This window comes from Microplitis mediator, chromosome 10 (assembly GCF_029852145.1).
Source record: "Microplitis mediator isolate UGA2020A chromosome 10, iyMicMedi2.1, whole genome shotgun sequence".
NCBI lineage: Eukaryota > Metazoa > Arthropoda > Insecta > Hymenoptera > Braconidae > Microplitis > Microplitis mediator.
This window is the reverse complement of record NC_079978.1, coordinates 4534312-4556014: the sequence shown is the minus strand read 5'-3', so window position 1 is coordinate 4556014 and position 21703 is coordinate 4534312. Positions and strand designations below refer to the sequence as shown.

Below are 21703 nucleotides of genomic sequence, written 5' to 3'. Positions count from 1 at the left end.
TTTAGAGCGCTTTAGAGCTTATCGATACTGTTTGTAAAACATATTCATGAATTTTAGGGGATTTCAAGCATGGATTATTTATTGTGTTTTTTTTTTTTTGTTACAGAGCCACGACAGCTGGCAGGGGCATGATGGAGATCAGGTAAGCAATAAATTAATCATACTTTATAAACTATTCATAGTGTAGTGCATGATGCTTGTTTTTTTTTTTTTGTCTGCAATCTAGAAGCTTGAGTGCATGCATTTGTCTGTTGGCTTCAATATTTATTTTTAATTAATGATGTAACACTTTACACGGATAAAATATAAGCCATTGGGTCTTGACTATCTTCTACATTGAAAAATAACGACGCTTATCTTTGAGAAAACAATTCTGGCTAAAAAGCAGCTTCACCACTCGAGTCGATTATTCACAAATAATTGAGAATAGACTCAGCATTTTTTTATTTTTTGTCCATTCTGTTTTTCTATCGTGAGAATAAAAAACTCTCTACACTTCGGGGTGATAAATGTTGCCGAGTGTCAAGCGAGTAAAGAAGCGAGCAATCGATCTTGTCTTATCATTTAGATCCGCTTAAAGCGTCTTAATGCGTGCGTGAATAAGATATTTTTACCACTTTTATAAAACGATACAATTAAAAAAAAAAAATTTCTTTTCAATATCCGAAGCCACGTAAATTTTATCTGTCGGTAAATTAAAATCTAAATTCTAAAAAAAAATCTTTCATGATTTAATAACAAATGGAGGTCAAAATAAAAAGTATGAAAAATCAATACTCCGATGTAAAGTGGTTTTTTTTATGTTCAAAGAATGTCTATTAAAATCCGTGGCCCTTCAATATTATATTCTAGATTGAACACGAGGACAAAAGGCCACTCATTCTAGAAACACGAGTGTAGAGGAACGAACGAACGGACGAATGAATTGTCAATAGATACTCAGTCTCAAGTAGACCGTTGTTTAGGGCTTTTTCAATTCAAGTGTTCTGACAATTTTTTTTTCCCCCTCTTTACCTTCTTTTCGTCATATAAAAAAAAAAGCTCCCATTCAACTTTTGAATATTTCCCAATAACTCGATCACATTTTTATCTAACTCGACTTTTTCATACTTTAAAATTGCTCCTGATATATGGTCGTAGTTACTAAAGTGTCAACTCTTTTAAAAGCCCAGTTTTCTGCGTGAATCGAGTCGTCGAATTCATTCAAAGTCAAAACCTTAACACGTATCCATGAGTAACCACCAGAAAAAAAAATGAAAAATAAAAAAAAGCGAAAGTAAGAGGCAAAAAATTTGAAATTCAAACGAGAGATTCGCTGGGGGATATCGTTCCAAATCTTCTTAGACGTAAGATTGTGAAGTGGAAAAAGTTTTATCAGGTTTTCAAGTGATACCGAGAGATGAGCACGTTTTATATATACTAAAGAAGAACATATGTCTTATGGTTGATTTTTCCCTTACAAACTTATTAAAATGAACGCAATTTTCTTTTCATTTTTTTTCTACCTTTCATTATCATTATTGTTATTATTTTTAATATTATTATTATTAAATTTTTTTTATCAAACGCATTACATAAATGAGTTTGAGCCTTCCGAGCTCGTCAACTCCCGCGGCTACTATACTTTAGAACACTTTGCTTCCACGACAGTGAGTGTGATGGTGAGGTAGTTACTCTCATTTTCTAATTTAATATCGTATAATGAGTACAGCAAGTTTGCTTCTCTTCCGTGCAATTTGTTTAAAATGTCGCGTAGTATGTCGTAGTGCCTCAGAACCTCGAGTATAAGAAGAAGAAGAAGAAGGAGTTGGAATAGTAGGAGTAGGAGTTATAGTAGTAATACTATGACAACAGAATGAAAACAAAATTTACGTTACTTTCTGATGTACGTACGTTAAATATTACGCGAAATTGTTCTCATACTTAGCATGTTATGACAATGGGAATTTTATTAACAATGGAATTGGCTTAAAATATTCGTATTTATCACTAGTTTAATAATTAACTCATTTCTTTATTTATTTATTTTTTTTTTAATTATTAGGATTTGATCGCATGGAGATATTTGAAGAGATCAAGACACTAATTTTGATGCAACCATAAGGAATTTTTTTTTACTTTTATAAAATATATTTCAAGTGCAATTTATTATTATTATTTTTATTTTACGTTTGTTTTTGTTAATAAAATTTTTAACAAAATAATTTTTTATTATTTTTTATTTTTGTTTATTTTTTTTAAATTTTTATCCTGTTTCCTTGAATCCAATTGTGCACGTTTGTGTGATTTACGGAGCACGAGCTATTGACAGGCAGATTCATCAAACGACTGAGCGCGTGTTAAAACAGTGAATGCATATGAAAGGACGAGAATGTTGTGAGTAGAATACAATTTTGCTAGGGTACATGCTGTTGCTGCTGGGCACTCAACATGTCGCAGCCGTAGCCGTTGTGCACCCACGTTAAACTACACTACACTGAAAATAAATTTCTATTCTATGACTAAATTTCCAACCCGAATTTCATAGACAGGAATCCAGTCAAAGAATTTACGTGGCAAATTACGGAGCGTAATTTTTTTGTTATTTATTATCAAGTTAAAAAATTAAACGAATTTATTTCCATATTAAAGCTGCGATATTTTTATCAAATTCTTTGTTAAATCAATAAACAAATATTTCTTACATTATTGGTATTCAATATTAAGAATTTTTTCAATCAATTTAAATATGTAAAATTCCTCACTTTTATTTATACGGAAAAAAAATATTAGTAAATATTACTGAGATTATCGTCAACAGCGCGCCTAGACCGGATCTCTAAATATTATGGAGTAGAACGTAAGAAATTAATAACAGATGCATTTTTTTTGACAAGTGTCTTGTAGTTTTTTAAGGTTTAAGTAGTAATTTTAAATAGTCAAGCAGTACATTTCAACAATTAACTATTAATTATAGCAGTTTAAACATTAAAATCATAATTTTACTGATTGAAACGATATTAGTTATTGAACATAACATAAATAATTACAAGTTGAACTACAATTATTGTCAATCATTTTCTTCCGTGTATTAATTTAAAAATATATGAAAATTTCTTTAGTGAAGAACGATTTTTTTTTTTACGATCATCGCGCATGCGTCGTAAATCTCAGTCTGTTTTACCGATAAAGTTACTATTGATCGAATCCAAAAGATGTCAGGTCACGTCAGAATTTCATCGACAATCACAAATAATATTTTTATTAAATACAGCAGCAACTACACGTGGCCTTTGCTAATAAGAGAAAAAAAATATATATATTTTTGTAAAACAAATGCAACTAAAATTTCAAATATTCATTATCTGAAGTTTGTATTTATTAACATTATAAATATAAACATAGAGCATAAATTAAAAATAAACATTAATCTATATGAATCTCCAGTCATTTGATATTTATATCTCGATACACTCATCACCCACATCCACTATTCTATTCTCTTTTGATGTACTCTAAAGAATTACTAAAGCTTCCGGGTCATAGCTCTAGGGTACCCATTCCAAGTGTGAGGTGACACACTTAAAATACTCATTTTTTTTGCACTGCCCGTGAGCAATTTTAAAAAAAATAGAGTCGAGATTCCTTTTTACACGGGCTCTCTCAATCTTTCTTCTCTTCTGCCTATTTTTCTCCATCAACCACACATTCATCACTTTCTCGTCAGTGCTCATACACTTCTCTCTATTTTGTTCTCATGTTTGTGCTACACTGCGCGTAACTCAGTGCTCTCGTGAAATTTGAATGCTTCATGACCCTGGCGGGAACAAGAGCCCCAAGAATATTGTTCCCAGTGGAGAACAAGGTCATATACATTTGCTCCAGTAAATTCTCAGCTCTAGTATTTTTCATTTCAACCTGATGAAATTTTAAGTATTAACAAGTACTATTTTTCATACAACAACAACTAAAATAATGAATTAAAAATATTTTTCTCTTGATTATTTTCTTTAAAATTAATTAAATCATAGCTCGAAATAAATACTTCATTAAATCTACTTCCCGATTCTTAAATAAATATTTAAAATCCACTAAAACTAATATTATCAGATCAGTTAGTATTTTTAAAAATCTGTGGCTCGCACCCACGCAATCGTATAGAATCGTAAATGTTCGGCTGAGTTCGTGTTAAATTATTTTGTTCGTCAGTTGAGTATGTTCAGTCTAGTCTAAATATACAATCTAGTCTAACTATATTGTATATTATCTTAACTCGTAGCTCTCGTAGTAGACGAAATAGTACACTCGTACACAGTAGTACTATGTATCATATATAGGTATATTTAAATGAATAGCATGTATAGATTCACGTATACAGGCTCTACTTTATATATAGTTTATGTATGATGACGTCAGCGGTTACGGTATCCAGCGTCGCGACAATCGCGACCTGTAAGAACTGCTGCCGCCATTGAAATAAAATAAAATATATATGTTTATTTATTCATTCGGGCAGTTAGATAGAGTATACTATTTATATTTATAATATAGTATAAAATAAATATTTTATGAAGGACTCGTAATATTGAGGGAAAATATTTTTAATATTAAATTTTTACTCGAGAATTTAATAAGCCGCAAGCCGGTTCCACAATTTTCCGGCACTTTAGACAAAATTTCAAAGTGTATTCAAGTGCACCGTGAAGTTAGTCCCTGAGTCTATGGTATTTTACTGGAGAAGTGGGAGTTAGTTTTGTCGTGTATTAGTGCAATGGACATTTGTGTTGACGTGTAGGTGTACGTAGGACAGGGGCAAGAGAACAACTTCTCTGTGCAACCTGTTTACGCGAGACGCCGTGAACCATGTCCAAGCCTATTCTCCGGGCGCCTGTTTCACAGTAAATTCCCTGACTGAGGAATTAAAAAATATCCATGTATATATTGTAGTTAAATATAACTATTTATGGTTTTACCGGTGCAATATAAGTAAAGTGCATTTGTAAATAACGTGAGATAATTCGTACTATTGTTAATATACGCCTCGGATATTATTTAATATTTATTAGTGTGTGTATATATCATATATGTATATAGATATATTTAGTGTATAAAATATTGTGGAGGGAAATTCAAGTCGTTGATCTTGGACTACGACGACGCAACAGGCGTGGAATGCGGCTTAAATATATTACAGTTGACAGTGATTTTTTAGTTATACGCGTGCCCAGTGTCGAAAAAATACGTTTGTTGTAAAATAAGCCAGATATATGTATTTTTATACATAAATTATTTTTAAATGTGCGGATTTTAAGTGAAAATATTGATAAGTTTTAAAATGGAGTTATTTTAAAACCGGTTAAATTTCCGGCTCCAGATTCATTTTTAATAAATTGGAGTAAAACGCTGCAATTTTTTATTTATCAAGTAATTTAGGATTTCATTTAACATTTACATCTACCTTTTATTTCCCACGTGTAAAAAAAAAATTTGAATCAGGTTATTTGGAGTAGATTGTACACCTGCATGTCAACCTGCGATTGATATCATCCCATTAATAATAATAATAAATTTTTAAAAAATTGACTGCACTGAGAATTACGCCCTGACCCTCATAGTCACGGTACTCGACTCCAGCCCCCTCTTTTTTTTTTTTTTACAACAAACTCGTCCTTCCGACTCTCGTTCTCATTCTCTGTTCTATCTCACATTTTATTATCCCTCTTTCTCATTTACTCACGTTTGTATACGTGTATATACACATTACATGTACACGTATGTATGTAAAATAAATATATATATATGTATGCATGTAAATATATAGCAGTTGTAACAACACAAACGACAACGTGGACATGTGACCGTGAGAGTAACACCCACCTGCGAACTGACGGATAGGGACATTAGGGCAACGACGAGCAATACGATAGTACACTTGGTACTTTATTATCGTTCAACTACGCTAGTATTTCCTCTTCACAACAGCATAAAATAAAAATAAAATACAAATAGACAAAACTATTATTCTGCTGCAGGAATAAAAAAAATTTCCAACCTACTCCCAAACTCAAACTCCAATTTAAAACTTTTTTTTTACACGTGAAATTATTATTTAAAAATTAAATTTTTTATTTTTCATTTTAATTTATATTTTTTCTGCGGTTGCAATAGTGTCGCAAGGTAATAAAACAGGAGATTGATGGAGTAATAAAAAAGTGTAATATATCCATTGCAATAAATCGGGTTTAATTTTACTATCAGTTTACTTTGTGAAACTCGTACATTACATTAGTGGTTTTGTTATAAAATGTGTACCGATATTTAAATATATATAAATAAATAAATTTATATACCAAAAATATCATAAGGATTTGTTACATTGTTAAGTACATAAAGCTTAAGAGTTAGCCTTGGATTAATTCACGTTTGAATTGCTAAACTCTGATCGCGAAGAGTAAAGGATATGGCTACGAGAAGGAAGAAGAAGTCGCAAGACGGGTTTCTGAAGAAAGTCTCGAGCCTGTTTAATCTCGATACGGTGAGTCATCGTCACTTAAAAAAATACTACATGTTCTTCAATAAAAACCGTTCTACACTCGTCGATTTTTATTTATACTTGAATGGTCATTATTGTTAAAATGTTTTTTTTTTTTTTATAATAAAAATTGTTATTGGGGTTATTTAGCATCATGAAGCTTTTCGATAACGTCGAACACAGGCACGTGAAATGGGATCCGTTGTCACTAACATTCGTATTCCTCTCTATTCATATATTTGTCTATATTTGATTCCCTTTGATAACAATAACAGATTTCGTCAGATTGAAATTTGAAATCATCGTTTATGTTTCTGTTTCTGTTTCATTCAACAGCACACAACGAATCGCTTATCGACTTGGTACAAAAATAAATAAACAAGAAATTCTCTTGGGCAATCAATGCGCTAATTAATTCGTACAAAGATAAAATTGTTTATATAATCGTTGTAAAAACTTTAGTATGAAATATTGTATATACTGGGAGTATATAAAGATGAATAGATTATAATTGACATGACAGATTTGTTTGTAATATTGTCATGATTCATATATATGAAGGTCGTGTAACTATAATATCATATTACATTTTATATTTTTAAAGTCTTGTCTTTTATGATATAGACATTGAAAATATTTAAATAATACACGTATGTTAAAGTTGCGTAGTACAATAGTATAATAATTGGGTCTGAGTGAATGAAATTGCGTTGTACACTTTTGTCAAGTAGATATTACATATTATATTGTATTGCGTTTTATTATTCGCTAGTAAAAAGTGTAATAAGCAATGATGTTTTATATGACGTGACGACAATATCACACATGCCTTGATGATTATTGCTGCATTATGTATGTATATATATATATATGCATAGTCGGTTTGTGAATGTGTATTAATATGTATTATCCGTGTATGCAATTCAATCAATTGTAAGCTATTCATTTATATACATATATGTTATGTATATATATAGACGATTTCGTAATCCGTATGATAAAAAGTGAACCGGCTGGTAGGATCTGATGTTTGGTTGTATTGGTGCCACTGGAAGTAGTAATAGTGGTGGTAATACTTGTCTATATTATGTGTGCCACGCGATCAGTTTGTATGATTGTGCTAACCGGCCGTGACGGCCTCGTAACCATTATCATCAATGTAAATACATTCACGGTTGGATGGTAAGAAAAACGCGAGCGAGGTCCTGATTCTAATAGGTAATACAAGGAGCAAGTTCAAGGTTTTCTTTATTTATTTACTCGTTATTTAATTACACTGGAAAAAATTCGCGGAGTGGACGCGGTTTAAATCCGGAATGAAATTTACTCCGAAGGGGGGTTTAATTTAATATTAAAACGAACCGGAGTGAATGCGGATTTAAATAAAATTCAGACCACTCCGAAATCACTCCGCTGATAAGACAAACTCCGAATTTACTCCGTATGCAGAGTGATTTTTTTTTATACTTCGAAACTCTGAGTGACGGAGTGAGTTTGGATTTAAATAAAAGCCGTAATCACTCCGAACTTACTCCCGATTTTTTACAGTGTATGTAATGATATCCTAAATGTTGTGATAAAATTGGTTGATTGTAAAAAAAAAAAAAATATTTTAGGTAGAAAATTGGTAGAAATTTAAATGGAAAATTATAAAGGGTAATAAATGACGTGAGAGTAATTATTACGAGTATAAAGTACGTAAAAGCTTTATATATCCGTCGATATTCCGTTTCTCTTCAATTTTCGGTTCACCGCAAGTGGAATGAATATATAGCACGTGGTAGTATAGCTGAATGGAGTGTACGTTTCACGGAAGACTGCCGACACATAGATTTTGTGGCAGACAGCTCGAGTATGGGATAGAATGGAGTGTATGGTATGCTGCTCTACGAAATGCCATGGTACTGAGTACAGAGCGTACTGATAATACAGAGCCGAGTATCCAGTACGGAGAGCATCCTATGCTGTGTGTTTTCTCAGCGTGACTGAAGGGATTTCTCAAGGAAAAGCAATTGTGGTTTAGCCTTCGTAGACGTTAACTGCTTTTCCTACGTTTGCACACCACTGACTAATTGTCCATTTGATAAAATTAACTTTTCATTAATTTATCAAGTCACTTTATTAATTATTCGAATCTTAACGTTACTATCCGTCGTGCCATGAGCTATCGGTTATCGGTCGTTTATTCTACTATTTTAGTTTTATTTATTCATCTGAATATTAAATTTTTTTTTGCTCTAATAAATTCTTATTACCATTTGCAAATTTATCAATGCAATGTACTCTCTATGTATATATGTGTAATGCTACAATATAAAGTTGATCGCGAACTTGCGAGAATTGCAAGAGTTACTAATTTCCCACGCGAGTTCACCGAGACTTATTGGACTTAATTAATACTTGAAACAACTTTCGAGTAACGGATTTCCAATTGAATATTATTTGAATGTAAACTATTTATTTTAAGTAAAAATTTATTCATAACTATTTTTGAAATGAATTCCTTTTCATTGAAATTTCAGTCGGAAAACAAGAAATCGTATATTATAAATGTATATATGGGTTGTAATAGATGAATCGATATGAAACTAAACAGCTGGGCATTTTAGCTGAGCAATAAATTCTGAAAACGATTCTTGAGTACTCAGAAAATTATACGGAAGCTGTATAAAGTAAATCCATACAAATGAATTGACTGCTATCTGAACGTAGTCCGGCAGTTTATGTTAGTTTGGCGTTTCGTGTTCTCAACTAAATTGGACTTGATGAGAAATGGAACTAGTCTATTTTGAAATAGTGAGGAAAGCTAAAAAGGTTGGACGGTCAAGTCGGTGGTGGAGTATAGGAATAGGAAAACCGTGAGCCACACACTGCTCGGTAAGTGCTGAGTGACATTCAACAAATGAATTCTCATTTATTTGCAAACCCAAACTTCAAATAACGATTTTTAAATTTATTTTTTCTTTACCTACGACTTTTTTTTTTAGTCACTATAAAATTGTTTGAATTATGGTCATGATCAATTTAAAATTCTAAAGACAGTTTTTTTTTTTTATTTTAATTTATACATTCCTAAGTACGTTGTTAAATTCCTCAAGAGATCCTACCGAATAGTAGTATAGAGCTAAAATCGTTAAACTGCACGCGACGTACCCCTTCATGAAGGCGTAAAACTCTTGCATCCGGTTGGTTGCTACGACGAAATTACCCTCATTCCTCAAAAGCTCTCGGTATATATGTATTATGCCCAGCTATAACTCTAGAAAAGAGTTCTTAGGATTTATCTTTTTATTTTCTCGTTTCTAGTTAAATTCGTTATACATATGTTTATGTATATGTATATTAAAATATAAAAAGTTAAACTTTTCCATACGATGTCTAAAAAATCAAAATTTAAGTGCTTTACATAAAAACATTTTATATATGCATATATATTTATAATCAGATGCAAGAAATGTTGACAGTAGGGAAAAAGTTATATTATTTGAATCGTTATTAAAATGCATTTATTTCGAACAGAACTGTGTATATTTTGTTTTTAGGATAACAACTCTCATAGTTCTGTGTCATTAAAATATTAAAATTTTTTTTTATACTATTTTGGAGATATTTATTTTATGTATATTCTCAGTATTGTCATAAAAAATATCATTATTTTTAATGTCTTTTACATGGAAAATTAAACCGAGTCTTTGTAAAGAATGGGCCAGACTGTAACATTACACAACTTATAACTTGCATCATAAGTAAAATCAGATTTTATTATTGCATAGAATATTTATAAAACAAGAAATACGGAACAACATAAAACAATAAAAATTTTAAATAAAAAATTATGATGATATATTATTTTACTAATATCATCCATTATAGTATTAATTTCGCATTGTAACAAAATAATGCACTTTTATGAAGAAACAAAAAGTAAAACAAATTATGAATTTTTGTTATTTTACTTTCCGGGAAAGTGGGATTTCTCTAAAGAAAATTAAAGAAATAAAGATGTTGTTTTGCGTGAAAATTAAAATTATAAATATTATCTGCAATATGATTTAAAAGGCTGATCCTCACTAATTTAGAGTTTTAAATTTATTATTTTTCATTCTCCAAAAAAAAGAATAAAATAAATATTTTAAATATTATTCATGAAATAATTACTATTCATATTTACTCAAAATATACAAATCGTACTCTGTTAAATTTGAAGTAGTGAAAATAGTGACTACTAGTGAAAAGTATGGTGACCGACCTTATTAACTTTGAAAATTGGACTTTACCAATTTGAGCTTTGGTAAGTTTGAACTTTAGTAAATTTGAACTTCGGCAACTTGAACTTAGGTAAATTTGAACTTTTATAAATGAAACACAAAACTCCTGAAAAAAAAAGCATCGTACTATTTCAAGCGTATAGGTTTATATATTTTATATGTCCACGCACACAAAACCCCTGAAAAAATGCACCGTACTATTTCAAGCGTATAGGCTTACATAATTTATATTTCCACGCACACAAAACCTGAAAAAAAAGGTAAATTCAAATTTACCAAAGTTCAAATTGCCAAAGTTCAAATTTCCAAGTTCAAATTTTCGAAGTTCATTAGGTATGAAACCAAAAGTATGTCACTAATTCAAATAGTGGTATACTTTTCACTAGCAATAAGTGACTATTCACTGCCAAATAGTGATTGTCACGTGATTTTCACTAATTCGTTTTTACAGAGTGATATCACCCGCGATATTTATTCCATTTTCACCCTACATTAAATAAATTATTTTAAAAATAATAAAAAAAATGAATTTTTCTATTCATTGACGTCATTTCTTTCAGTTGGTTTGACGTCACCTTTACACATCAATTAAGTAACTTGAATTTATTTTTAATCTATGACCTTAACGAACAATCCGTAAATCTGTAACATATTTATGTTTGTATTTTGAAAGTACATAATAACAAACAAAAACTGATAAATTATTGAGGATAAATATTGGCGCGTAAAATATATTTAAAAAATATAAATATTGAATTATTATAAATATAAATATAGATTCCTTTGATATACGACTATTTAACACACGGCGCTTGTAATCGTCGCGTTTCACACGAGATACTTTACTCACCAAGCACAAAATAAAATATATAATACATACTTTATACTATATGTTCTATATATAAATCTGACAAGAGATAAAGCACGCAAAAAATTTATTAAAATCACGCAGAGCTAATTCTAAAATATATTTTGTTTATATAATAAAAGAAGTATCATTAAAAATACAATTTAGATAGCAATAAATATCACTATCGTAATTAACTTTGTTTATACAACTGCCAATTTATTTTATCACGTACATTAGTTTACTTTAATCACGCATTAATTTCATTGATGTTTAAAGAGTCATTAAACTATGAAATTGATAACAATGTTCACAAATGTTATAATTACAAACAGATAAATATATTTATCTTTATCATTAAATACTACAATGATAACACATAATACGTTATCTATTTATAGGTATGTATGTATAAATATATATATACATTAAATTACCAATAAATTTTCAATCGAGTATATATAATCCAAATTCCATTTGTCGTTATATTTATTTAATAACCGTAAACTAAAAACGTCTTTCATAAATTTTTAAATTCGTTTCACTGATTTCACCAAGAATTTTAGAATTAAATAAAATGTATGTTATATATTTTATTAAATAGAATTTATGTATAAGTGTGAGGATAAACTGAAAAAATAAAATCGATATTCCATAAATGTGTAAATTTAACTGAATTCAAATATTTAATTTTTTTTATTTTTATATATATATTTATTTCTTTTTTTATTTTACGAAAGAAAGTGCTACCATTAAGCTTTTGCTAGCACACCTGTCGTACACCACTACTATCGTCTTTACGAAGCACTTTCAGGACTTATCTCAACATTTTCCAAATACTAAAGAAACATCACAAATGTCTAACATATATATCTACCTACAGCCTTTTTATACGACATATTGCGATAGAATAACTCGTACCGTTTTCTTATTCGATGTATTTTTCTACCTCTTCTTATCTCTTCATAAATAATTCGTGAAAATTTTTTTTATGCTAATGCTAATTTTTTTACTTTAAATTCGCGGTGACTCATGCTCATGAGTGAAGATAAAATATATTAAGTACATATCGTATATATATATATATATATTTTTTTATTACTTTTTGTGTTTAAAATTTAATTTTTTTTTCTAACCAAAAACTTAAGAGGACGAGCACTCTTGAGTCTCGGAACGTTTGGGCGACGAATTAATTGAATTTTATATTTCGCTGTCGGTGCAAATTAACTCGACACTCCCCCGACGGTCCGCTGAATTAATTATCATTCTACTGGCCAGTTGTCGTCGTCGGCGTCGTAGCTAGCGATAGTCGTCGGGGTAGTCGTACGACAGCGAAGAAAAGATAGAAAACCATCGAGAACTTTTGGGAGATGGTTAAAAAAAAAAAATAATAAATTAAAGAAATGATAAAAGAAAAAAAAACTTTCAGTTGCAATTCTTGTTAAGCAAAAAAAAATTCATCTAGTAAAATAACTTTAGATTGATTAAATAAACGTCTCCTAAATAAACTTCTTTCAATCCTTTTTTTTTATTTTTAAAAAATTCCAAGATAATTAAATGATAAATTTTTAATTATTCATTTCTGCACTTGAATAATTCCGAGACATAAACTTGTACTAATTAATCGTTATAACTACTATTATTATTATTATTATTATTATTATTATTAGTATATTATCATCACGTTTACTGTAAAACTTTCTAAATACAACAATATCTTACTCAGCTTTACTCAAATAAGACCGATTTTATAAGTCTGCATAAGTATATACTCGTATATAGTTAGTAGTATATAGTCAACAGTAGTTCAGAAACTACCGTTCAAAATTAAACCCATTATGGATGAAATTTCACGAATGAGAAAATAGATGAATAGAGAAGAGTACAAAGTGTCGATCAGTACGATAAAGTTGTTTCAATAACGATGATAACATGGTCTTGGAATATGTGCACCCAAGAAATTCTATTCCCGTATTATAGTTGTGTACCGTATGTACAATATATTCAGGGTATACTTGAGACCGATACTAAATAAAGGTGAACGGTAAGAGTTTACTATTCTTGCCCATAAGGTTAGCATAACTTTGCCATATACGTTATCAATAGAATCCGTAATCATAGCTACGGGGTTCAAATTTATCAAAAACAATTCATCTTTTATACTTGATACATTTCATGCACTGAAAAAAATAAATATTTGTGGCTTTTATTTTAATATTTCTCAATAACAAATAAATATATTTGGTACAACTAAATTTGACAGTTGATTCAAATAATTTTATAATTTGACTGAAATATATCATTTATTTTTGGTAAAGATATTAAATCTCGAAGTACACACCTCCGAACAGACCTTCGGAGTACACACGGGGTCAAATTGACCCTACTTCACTTTTGAAGAGTTATATCTTAAAAACTATGCATTTTATCGGAATGCAGGTCATGACGTTTTTTGTAGGTGAAACAATGCTCTTTTGAATGCAACTATGATTATTTCGTATTAACTAATTTTTAACGGTGAAAAAAGTAATTAAAATCAAACCTAACTTGAAATATTTTAGGATAAAAAACATTCTGGGGTCAAAATGATCGCCAGTGTACTCCGAGGGCTAAATTTGTAACGAATAACGGAAAATTTGGCGATACTTTACACACATATATTCGAAGCACATGGCCCAACTAACATTTATTTGCAGCAATTGGATCATTTCTTTACCACAAATAAATCACTTATTTCACGCAATTAAATTTCAAATATATTATATTTTTCTCACAATTAAATATTTATTTGGCCATATCCGAATATACGATATCTTTGGCTCAAAATCTTTTTTTCAGTGTCGACAATTAACTTTCAAAAGAATGTTTTAATAAACAACTTCAAAAGCATTACCGAAGTCAATAGTACTAGAAGAATTTCGTTTTTAAAAAGTATTTGAATATAGAAGTCTGATTTATTTAGTGAGAATCAAGAGGTTTTAAGCGAGCTCTACACCAAGACAATAACGAGTCTCATAACCTTCCTGCTATCTTGTCTTCTCGGATCGTTTCTCTGACGCAGCAAGAAAATCATCAGGACCACCACAATGGCTTCGTATCTCTCCTTCCTCCTCTCCCATTCTCTCTTTCCTACTCCTTCGGATCTCGGGATGTCTTGAAAACCGCACTAAGTCCTCACCAGCTATTTGACCTGTTTTTCCTCTTGAAAATTACTCTCCCGAAGGCATTAATTAATTTTAAGCGGATAGACTAGACAAGAAACCTCAACTTCCTGTAATATTTATCCTCTAAGTATTTATAATTATTAAACACGAACTATTTGGTGTTTTAAAAAATTTCAATGATTAAACTGGCGCTCGGATTTTTTTTCTGTTTTTCGTGATTTGAATTTTATTTTGTACTATAATTCATCACATGATCAGTGTAGCCCTACGGCGAAAATCATTCACTGAAGAATTTAATTGAACTAGCTGCGTAAGCTTGTATGAACTGTACAATGTAATATACTTCAAACAAAGGAAATAACGAGCAAATTTAATTAACGAATTTACAGTACGATGAAGTTTATAGATATATAAATGCATGAAATATATTGTGCAGTGTCTGAATTTTTTTAGTTTTTGTTTCTATTGTGAACGATTCCAGTAGATAGCTTGTAATATACTCCCTGCATGAAATGTTTCACTAGTAATGAAATTTAATAGCTTAGCAAAACAGCACATGAAATATTGCCAGTATTTTATAGAAATACAATTGAACGATTCAAATTATTTTTCTTAAATTAAGTTAAAAAAAAACGCGTTGTTACAGGCTCATACGCCGCTTCTCGCAGCGGACCCACGACATGTGAGTAAAATACTAACATTCACTTTCTTTACTAACAAACATTTTTTAACGTTTATTCAAAATTTACACTGTAAAAAATCGGGAGTTTTAATATTAAAATAAACTGCACTTCGGAGAAAATTTTACTTCAAGGGGATTAAATAAATAAATAGTCATCCACTCCGAATTGAATCCGCGTTCACTCTCAAAATTTTTTACAGTGTATAAATTTAATTATTTTTTTATTCTTTATTTTCAAAATGGGAAAATTTAAATTTTCCATTTAATCGGTTGTTTTATTAAAACTAAAACTGTCAATCTGTATTGTTATATTCGACAGTATTGTTCTCTTAACCTGTCACTATCACTCTCAGTGTTCAATTTACCACAAAATTATTCAAACAAACTTTACCAATTCTGTGTATATATCGAAAACAAATGCGATGGTGGTCGGGACATTATATAAACTAGCATTTCCCATTTCAATTAAACTATTTTACCAAACTGATATTCTAATAATTTTACGGGACAAGCAAATATTTGAAATTGTTATAAATATTAATATTTTTAAATAAAATATAAAGTTTGATTTTAAATAATGAACTACTTATAATTAACGATTAAAATAAATTGTACAACTTTAAAATATTACCAGAACAAATAAATAAATTGTCGACAAGTATATTCATATTACCGAAGTAAGTAGATTTCGTAACAATAAACAAAACAAGTAAAGTTTTGATGAGAGATAAACTTTATCAGTTTTAAACCCTTTCATTAAGCTTTTACTTACTAACTGTTCTTTGTCTTCACCACTCACTTTACAAAATTTATCTTTCTACTAATTCAGTGTTCACCTTTTCAAAAAAGCTCGCTCAGTAAACCATAAGCTTCTGTATTTTCTCTCGTCTATTTTACCAGCAAAGGAATGGAAAGAGAGAAGAATAGCCAGTAAGAATTTAAGAAAAGAACGAAACTGACAATTGGATTCTCTTAGAGATTTAAGACGAGTAAAATCTGGTGGTTGACCCTTTTACTTAGAAATTCGTCTCTTCCTGTAATTTCTGCACTTAAACATTGTCACTTCCCCCAGAGCAGCATAATAGCACGACAGGACGCGGTTGTAGCACCAGTGTCACATCGTATATATCATTTCGGTTGACAAACGCACACGTTACATCCTCACTCGTCTTCCTTCCGTTATTCTCTTGCGCCCCCGCAAATTGGTGGGATTAGTTTGCCGGCTGCTTGCTCTAACACTCTCGAGGTTTAACTCGACAGCAACTAACATATCAACGAGATTCTGTTGTCATAAGCATCAAACAATCTAATATATATATATATTACTACAACGGATGCTGACAATTTTATGCTTTTCAATTAACTACAGTCATATAAATATTATATTTTATATTTTTAATGAGGATGTATTAATATTTTGTTGATCGGGTGAATTAAAATAGACGGTTTCGTATTCGAATAATCTCGGTAAATTAAAATTCAAGTAAAAAATTTATTTCAAACAGTTAATCCTCATAGATAAAGATTAATGTTTTATTTTTTTTCCTCTTCTTACTTTACAAAAGTATAAAAAATTACTTTTGAAGTAAATCCAAATTGTAATCTCACAACTCAGGATAGTCTGTAAATCCACTTTTGCGGTGAGAGTTCTAAGTAAACATTTTATTTCTTGTCTCGTTGGATAACCACCAGCGAGTCAAGTTTTCCAATTTGTCGTCGTAGCTCGTAAAAATGAAATTTCCATGCAAAATACTTTCCGTGTAGGAACCCAAAGTAAAGGTAAAAGACGCATTTTCAGTTTTCTGTACCTCTTTTACCTTCTCTTTTATTTACCTTTACACAAGTTTCTTTTTATACTCAAAGCTTACAGTCTTCATTCAACTCGTAGTAACGTGACATATACATGTACGTGTACATATACATGAATTCTTAGCTGCTCCTTTGATAGGGCATACTTTAATGTTAAAATTGTATCGATTTTCCAAGATAAAATTGAACGTTAATAAAATATTACCTACTCGTCAAACTTTTATATATATTTATTTAACGGTAAAGGAGAAAATATTTTTTAGCGTAAAACCACACGTGTAATCTATGAGTTTCAATCAAGTGTATATCATCGGTTCGTGATAAATTGAAGCTATGAGGAAATAGATAGATGGTCATACGATTCTCTATACACCACTGAGTTAAACCCGTGAGTTTGTAATGCGAAACCTCCCCTTTATAGAATGCTTTGGTATGGCATAGCAGAGGTATTGGAATGTAGGGTGGTAGGGATTGTATAGGAATATATTGGGTTGAATGCTCGATATATGCCGCCTGAGTTTCGGGTGGAGGCTACGGGTAGATAAACAAGTTGAGAGAGTTTGTACAAAAGTACTACTCGTTGGAGGGATGAAATTTATTTGTGAGCTAAGCTTGCGGAAAAAACATCCACCTTCACAACTACACTACTATACTCATGTACAATCTGGTAACATCGTGTTGTAGTTGTGTAGTAGTATACCAGTAGTTTACGTTGAATCTTTTATCGGCGTAATTGACTAAGAGGATCGAGCGAACGAATGAATGTTGCATGAGGATTAGGAAAAGGGGTTGATGGATAGCATGGTGTTGACAACCTAAACCGTTTCATCCTAGTGTATACATATGAAATTACTTGTAAATTTGTGAATTCACAGGATTCATTTTTGTTTCAATTTTTTATTTATTACTTGAAAATTCAATAGAAAAAATTTAAATTTTTTAAGATGAACTAAAAGTTTTCACCTCACGTTTAAAGTTGAAAGCGCTTTCATATAGAAATTAATAATGTACATTTCATAGGATTTTTATGAGATGAGTTGTGTTGTGTTGTTTTTTTTTTTTTTTTATATTTTTTTTATCGTACAATCGATGAAAGAGAAGTTTAACGTAGTCACGTACAGTCGATCGCGTCGACCGGACAATTGTATCACCTATTCGCATTGGAACGTTTATCCCGTTCTCTCGACATCCCTGGAGAAAAAGGAGGGCAGAGGTAAAAATAAAATACAGAGAGGGAGTGAAAGAGAGAGAGAAAGAGAACGAGAAAAAAAAATCAGCGCCGAATAGAAGCAGGATTAATCCGACTCCCAAAGCACCGTAAATTTATTCCAATCCTGTATTCCACGCTGGTGTGCATTTGCTCTCTTTCTTTACACAACTCTCTGTAGCACTCTCTGGCTCTTCGTTTTCCTCCTCTTTACTTTACTGCGTTTGAAAGAGAGTGAGGTTGCAAGTGGAGACACACAAAGGAAGCTTACCGTTATCCTGGTCACGTCTGTCTAGTTTTCTTTTCTCATTTTTACTTTTTTTAATTTTATTTTTTTGTTTAAGTTTTTTGTTTATTTTTTTTTTTTTTTTTTTTGTACGTTCATTTTACCTCACAATGTGTTCTATCGTCTTTTACCTCAGAGAGTTAAAAGGTCGGCTTTTTCGGTTAGAATAAAACAAGTCATTGTTTCTTTTCAGTCACAGTGACGATTTATTGCCTTTAAAATGTGCAATTTTAAGAGAATTGCGTGCGATATCTTTCATGAAATAAGGGGCTGTATTTATAAAGTGAGATAAATAATTTTTCCGATATAATGCATCGTAAAAAAGTATTAAAATATTAATTTAATGGATAGGATGTAAAAAGTATGATTGAATATTTATGCATGGCTTTGTCGATAATACAGGTGGCGATAATTTATTATGCACTTAAGAAGTTTTTTTTCCTCATTTTTTTCGGCATAAAAAAATGAAAATAAAAGGAAAATAGATGAAAGCTGTCGTATGAAATTTTAAAAACGATTTTTTTTTGCTAGCTTTGAACAAAAAAATTCCAAAGAGTTATGATTCTAATTTCTGAAGCTTCCTATATAGATTTTTTTGTTCGTTCAAAGAAAGAATTATAAAATATGTGGCTGTTCATGTAAAGCTCTTGTCCGGGCTTATGGAGGTTTTATAAATTTAAAAAGTTACATACAGATTTTGATATTTTTTATGTCATAATTTTATAAATAAATGCCGGTATTTTAAATATCAATATTTTCCCTTTTTCGAATCATATATTAAATATATTATATTTTTATAAATAAATCTGTTGTCAATCTTACTTTATGTTTACAAACAGAGTGTAAGGCGTTAAAGTTAACAGATTATTGTTAGTAAGTTAATTAATTAATTAGTTATCAATGAATAAATTAATTTTGAATTCTTGATGGGCGCATCCTTTTAGCCACTTAAAACTCTTAGCTCAGATATTTATTTACGTCAGGTATGAGGGATATTACGGATGAAAAGTTTTGTAGAAATTTAAATTTATCAAACTTCTTTTACTTGCTCTCAAACTTGTAATTTCTATCATTTAACTGCAGACACATTTTATTTACTTATTTAAATTTTTATTTTATTTCAAAAATTTTCTCATTAATTTATTCTCTCTAATTCCTTTAGACACTCAAATCCCGAGTTTAAGTTTTTTTCAAACGTCATTAAAAATATCTATACTAATGTTAATTGACCTAAATCGTTCTAAAGTAACAAAACAAAAAAAAATTATATGTATTTTCTTTTTCACTTGGAATTAAAGTATGAAATTTAATCAATATTAATTTTTATAATTTTGATACATAATTATAATAATTGGTATCTATCTTGCAATTTAGTATAACAATGAAAATCGAATAAACTTGGAGATATTCCAATTTTCTTAATGCACTGATCCCTTCCGGGTACGAGCTGGTACACTCGTAGACGAAAGTATTCATCGTCAGAATCAAATGTTTGGTATTAGAAATGGGAGGAGTTTTCAAAAGAGTACTTGGACTTTGTTAATGTACTCACTTTCAAATATCCTCATAGTCATCGTCTATAAATACTCAAATAAATATCAGTATCAGCAATTAAATTAACTAACTTTAATCCAACGTTACCTCAACAATAAAATTTATAAATAAAGATTCAAATTGTCAGAGTATCAAAAGTTATAACAAAAAAAGAAGTAGAAAAATTTATTCATCTTTCAGTTTTAAATTCAACTGTTTTTTAATGACAATTAATTATTTTTCTAATGTGTTAGTGCTATTAAATATATGTAATATACATGTGTGCATACAAGTGCACTATTAAATATGACGATGACATAATGAAACTGCGTATAATGTTGCTACCGACCTCGGCGCTCATTATTGTTTAGCAGAGATATCTGAACGAGTTTGCTGCAGGTAATACAAGACACTCGACATGCTCCAAATGTCGTTTCCGGCTCGTAGCCACGCGACAAGTGCAACTAAACACACACTACGCGCAACCACGTGGCTACTGGCTATTTTATTCACTGCTTTAATAATAAGTGTAACATTAACCCCCGTATCTCATAGTTAGTTTTATTTCAATTATATCTGCATTAAATAGAAAAAAGAAATTATAAGCTTCCCAGATATTTTTTTTTAATTTCCTTGCACTGAAAAAAATGAACTATATGATTTGAGAAACGACAAGTAATATAATGATAAAGTAATCAGTAAATACTATCATTCTAAATAGTAATTCTTTTATTTATAATTAAAAAGTAAATAGTTATAGATTAAATATTCAAATTCAATGATACTGAAGTTAGCCGACGTCTTATAATTTTAGGATTTTTTTAAAAATGATAATTAATAAAAAAAAAAAATATTTAAAAAAATTGCACCTATAGTTTACTAAATTTTCTACATGTGGATATTTTTATTTTTATTTTTTTTTTAAATTAAGCCGTTCAAACAAAAATTCGAAAATTTTTAACTGTCTGCTAACTTCAGGATCATCAAATTTATTGTCTATGCAGGAACAATAGAAATTCTAACTTTAAAAATCGTAACTCAAACATTAAAAATTTATAAAACGTACTATAAAATTTATCAGTCGGAATTTTAAGATTCCCTATGCTGGCACCCAGGTTCCGGGTTATAATTTCAAAGACTAATTTTTACAGTTTATTTTTTTCTGTGTGTTTAGAGTGGAGGAGGGGATAAAGTAGACCCCTCAAAATTTTCTATACGCCAATAAATTCGGACGGTTAATCAGCTTATCGAAATTTCTTATATAATGAGGGCTAAAATAGACCACCAAAACTGTTCATTAAATATAATTTATAGAGAAAATTAAAGATAACAAAATTACGTTTTAAAGTTATATCGCAGCAGACAGACTATTAAAATGATTTTTATGTTATGAAAA

The 21703-nt window shown here is 30.1% G+C and overlaps 1 protein-coding gene across 19 annotated transcripts in view; it reads left to right on the top strand.

Annotated features, from left to right (window-relative positions):
- The window catches only part of LOC130675935 (disks large 1 tumor suppressor protein), a 251336-nt gene that overhangs the window by 183870 nt on the left and 45763 nt on the right, over positions 1 to 21703 (top strand). For 17 of the 19 annotated variants that reach the window (XM_057481858.1, XM_057481857.1, XM_057481864.1 and 14 more), the window contains 2 exons: positions 107 to 142; positions 15437 to 15472. In XM_057481858.1, coding sequence (XP_057337841.1) covers positions 107 to 142; positions 15437 to 15472 — 72 coding nt within the window. The remainder of the gene's footprint in view (positions 1 to 106; positions 143 to 15436; positions 15473 to 21703) is intronic. The other 2 variants (XM_057481847.1, XM_057481861.1) reach the window with 1 other exon arrangement.